This window comes from Dipodomys ordii, unplaced genomic scaffold (assembly GCF_000151885.1).
Source record: "Dipodomys ordii isolate 6190 unplaced genomic scaffold, Dord_2.0 Scaffold54, whole genome shotgun sequence".
NCBI lineage: Eukaryota > Metazoa > Chordata > Mammalia > Rodentia > Heteromyidae > Dipodomys > Dipodomys ordii.
Genome location: NW_012267270.1, coordinates 1,316,252 through 1,320,679, shown reverse-complemented (window position 1 = coordinate 1,320,679; position 4,428 = coordinate 1,316,252). Strand labels below are relative to the sequence as shown.

Genomic DNA, 4,428 nt, shown 5'->3' with positions numbered 1-4,428 from the left:
GATGGGTGGGTGGGTGGGTGGTGGATGGACAGATGGGTGGGTGGGTGGGTGGTGGATGGACAGATGGGTGGGTGGGTGGATGGATAGCTGGATGGCCGGTGGATGATGGGCAGATGGACAGACATCACCCTCCACATCTCTGCAAGCTGCCTATTTTCTAGAAGCACTGGCTCTCACCTCCTGGGGTCACCCTCTGGGGTCACATGCCCTCTCCATGGCGGCCACCTTGTGGACCTTGGACCGGGGCAGGCAGTCCAGCCTTGACCGTCAGCCTCTGCGTAGGCGGCAGCCCAAGCCCGGCCAGGGCAGGCGGCTGAGGACCTAGAGGAGGGGCCGGGAGCCTCAGCACCCGTCTCCCAACAGGCCGAAGGCCAAGGGCGCTTCAGAGAGTTGAGTTTATTAGATGGCCACTTGATGCAGGGGATGGACACGGGGGTGGGGGGCTCGGCAGCTGGTCTGGAGGCGCAGAGACTGCGGGGGGGGGCTGCCACTTTGGGAAAGAGACAGCGGAGAGGAGGGGGAGGGCGGTGCAGACAGACGGTGAGGGAACAGGGAAGAAGAGAGGACGGGAGGGACGGAGTGGCAATAAATCGTCTTTGCGAGGTGGGAGGACCCAGCAGCCCAACCCCCACCCCGCTCCCTGCAATCCCCACTGCCAGGGTTCCACCACGAACCACGAACGGAACCACGGCGAGGGCAGCTTCCCGCAGTGTGTGCCAGGGGGTGGTGCGGCCCTGGCACCTCTGCCAGCAAGCCAGGGCCGCAGACACCAGCACCGGGCCTGGGGCTGAGCTGGGGGGCGGTGGGGCCCCACTCGAGCCCCCCCACCCCAACCTGGCAGCCCCATCAGGCTTCAGCCTCCCAGTGCCTTGGGACCCGTCATCCAATGGGGACCCAAAGCACCTACTAGGTGCGCCCCACGCCGGCCTCGTCCCCTCCTCCAAAAGGGCAAAGTACAGAAGCACTCACTTCTGCTGGTATTGATTTTGGCACCGGTCACTTCTTTTGAAAGGACAATTTGTCGGGCTGGTGCCAGCACCGCATTGCATCATGCACTTGGAATGTTCCAGAAACAACCTGCATAGTCCCAGCACTGTCCACCGCTGTCCCCTGTAAGCCCTCCAAACCCACAGCCCGATCCAGCCCGGCCCAGCAGGGTCCCAGAGATCCCAGAGGGCCAGGACCGTCCCCAGAGGGCGGGGCCCAGGCCCAAGCTTGCTGGCTGCCCTGCCGCTCCGGGCGGGCTTCCAGAACTGTCTGCGTCTCCACTGGACAAAGGACTCTGTACACGGGAGACCGCACGCGGAACAACACCGCTCTGTCCCCAGGAACTCAGCCCGTGGGATTCTGAGCTCAGCCTCCAGGAGCTTTGTTTGTCTCCAACAACGTGAAGGGAAGAAAGTTCCAGAGACACTCTCCTGGGTAGGGAGCCGGGCCCCTCCAAGGCTGTCCCGTTATGAACCCCCTCGTACCCCAGGGGCTTCTAGTGACAGGGAACACAGATGAGACCCCCAGGAATGAGCAAGCCCCCACCTGGCGAAGGTCTCGCTCAGGAAGGGGAGGAAGGGCGGGGTGGGGGGCATTGGCAGCCCTCCCCACAGTGATGCACCCCTCCTCTCCCTCTCCCTCCCCTTCCCAGGCCCCTCCCCTCTCCTGCCTCCCCCTTTCATCTTTGGTACTGGAGAACGATCCAGAAAGCCTGGCATGTCCTGGGAGAGCCGTCCCCCCCACCCCTCCATGGCACACTCCGCAGCCTCCTGTTGGGGTGCGGGGGGTCCCCACACCGTGTGTCTGGCCCTCCCCACAGAGGACAGGGAAATGCCCGTTCCGTTCAGCTTCCAGACTCTGTTTGCAAACGCCCGCCAAGACGGCTGGGGACGAGGCCGGGGCTGCGTGGCTTCACGCGAGTGCGTGGCTTCACGCGTGTGCGTGGCTGCACACAGCCTGGCACCGGGGACTGTGAGCGGAGACGCGCAGACGCCCGTCCACACAGGGCGTGGACCACTGCCCGGACCCGCCAGCCAGCCACAAGCACAGGACGAACTCCGAATGAGGGAAACACAGAACCCACGGCCACGCGCATTTTCTGGAAAGACTCGACGTGGCCGATCCCAAGCCCTTTCCAGCCCAGTGGCCGAGGCCAGGTCAGGGGACAGTCCCTGGAAGCTGAATCGGCACCTCGGAGTGGCACCCGGAGCGGCCCAGCCGCAGCCGCAGCCCGCAGCCCGCAGCCCGCCAACCGGGGAGACGGATGCAGAGGAACATGCGTGGTTCACACCCGGTCAAGACGGCTTGCCCGTAACCCCCAAACCGGTCCTGTCTGCGTGTTCACGGTCAGCGGCGCACACACATGTAACTCCATGGGAGACAGAGGGGTCCGCCTTCTTCCCGCCACCCTCACGTGACGGACACACTGCTTCAGTGGACTTAGCGCCATGGCTTTTGCCTTGTGGGTGGGTATTATAACCAGCTCTCCAGCACAGCGCCGAAGCACGCAGGACCTGGGTCACAGGAAGGCGGAGGTGGGCCGTACGGAGAGAACGTGGGTTATAGCAGCGCCGCGCAGGCCTCGGTTCCGAGCCAGCCAGTCCCTGACGGGAAACAGGGAGGCTCTGCAGTGCACAGCCGAATCCACACCAGAAGCTCCACACACAACCAACGCCAGAGGCCAGCTGCGTTCCCTGAGCCGGTCTGCCACAGGAACTCGTCCAAAAACAGGCAATAGAGCCACAAAATTCTCTCCAAGACGCCCAGCCAACACCGGCCAAACAGAAGAAAAGGCGGCTGCTGCTGGACAGCACCCCCGCCTGGCGGAGGCCGGGCTGCCGGGACTCCGAGAGCTTGGTGTCAGTGATAGCAAACACCTTTGCACCCCCAAGAAACAGGTTGTGTGTATATGTGTGTGTGCACACGCACACCCAAAGCTACCATCATTCTCCAGACCTTTCTGGGGTATCCTGACCCCCACGTGCAGGCCCTGCCTGTCGAAGCTGGGTCGGGGCACTGCTCTTCCAAGGGGTGGACCTCGAGGTGCTAGGCCCGACACCTTGAGCACCAGGGCCTGGCTCCCATCACCACCACGGCCCCTTGTCCCCCCCACCTCTGCCACATGGTGCCCGGTGATGCTTGGATGGGGACAGAGCCTGACACAAGGGAGGGGAAGCTGGGGAGGGGAGGCCGGGGAGGGGAGGCCGGCTGGAGGAGGAACACAGGTTTGTGGGGGGACAGGAGGAGCATCTCCACGAGGCCCCAGCTGGAGGCTGCCCGGCACCGGGTCTCACCGTCTGCTGCAGGTCCTGGATGATCACACGGATGACCAGCGTGTGGCCCTGGGCCTCCTCGGCGCGCGCGCCCGCCGGCCTGTCCGCCACAGCGCGGATGGTGTCGTAGGTGCTCTCCCCCCTGGAGCTGTCCGACTCCGAGCCCACAGAGTCGTCAGAGAAGCTCTGGGCCATCTCGTCCTCGCTGGACGTCGGGCTGCGCGGCATGGCTGCCGAGCCGCTGCTGAGGAAACGGAGAATGGACGATGTAACAAAATGTGACCCAATCCAGGGGTTCTGGGGGGAAGGGGGGGTCTCTCCGTGTGGCTTCAGACCAAGGGTCACAGGTAGGTGTGTGTGTGTGTGTGTGTGTGTGTTCTAAAGGCAACACGAATCCACCAGCGTCTACCTCCCCCAGCCTGGGCGAAGAGGAGGGCACACAGGGCCCGGGCCGGGGGGAGGGCCCCCGGCAGTCCCTGACCTCTAGCCCCTATGCTGCGAGGCCCCCACTCGCGCAGCCAGCCAGCTGTGTGGCCACAGCTCTAGCCACGGCCACTGTGTCCATCCGAGGGGTGCACAGTTTGACATCTCCCACACGAGGCAAACGGCTCGCGTAGGCCTGTCTCTGAGGACAGGACGGCAGGAGAGGAATAATGGCGGGCGTCGGGTGGACCAGCAGCAATAGCCCGGGGCTCCACAGGCACAGCCACCGGCACCCGCCTCCGGGGGCGCCGGGCCCCAGGATGGAGGGCAGAGCAGCGGCTTTGTCACGAACCAGCCAAAGGCTCGGAGAAGCCAACCTTCACGGTCAAGGCCAGGAACAGCTCTCCAGAGAAGCCCCAGGCGGGCAGCGGCCGGCCAGCTCGGAGCTGGACTCCAGGGGGAGCAGGAAGGACTCCGAAGAGCGGGCGCCGGTGGCTCACGCCTGTCATCCCAGCCACTCGGGAGGCCGAGGTGTGAGGATCGTACTTCAAAACAACCCCGGGCAGGAAAGTCCATGCGCCTCTTGTCCACACTTAACCAGCCAAAAGCTGGAAGGGGCCTCAGGGATCCTCTCACACAAGCACCACCCCTCAGCCCCTCGCCCCCCCCACCTCCAGCGCCCCGTGGCTGGCTCCGGGTCAGCTCCGCTCTGCCCATTACGTCCAGCCCCCCTCAAGCCCAGGCC

At 64.8% G+C, this 4,428-nt stretch overlaps 1 protein-coding gene across 1 annotated transcript in view; it reads right to left on the bottom strand.

The window, feature by feature from the left end:
- The window catches only part of Shank2 (SH3 and multiple ankyrin repeat domains 2), a 283,271-nt gene extending 279,783 nt beyond the window's left edge, over nt 1-3,488 (bottom strand). The window contains exon 1 of the mRNA XM_013020959.1: nt 3,282-3,488. Coding sequence (XP_012876413.1) covers nt 3,282-3,488 — 207 coding nt within the window. The remainder of the gene's footprint in view (nt 1-3,281) is intronic.
- Between the last annotated feature and the right edge of the window lie 940 nt (nt 3,489-4,428).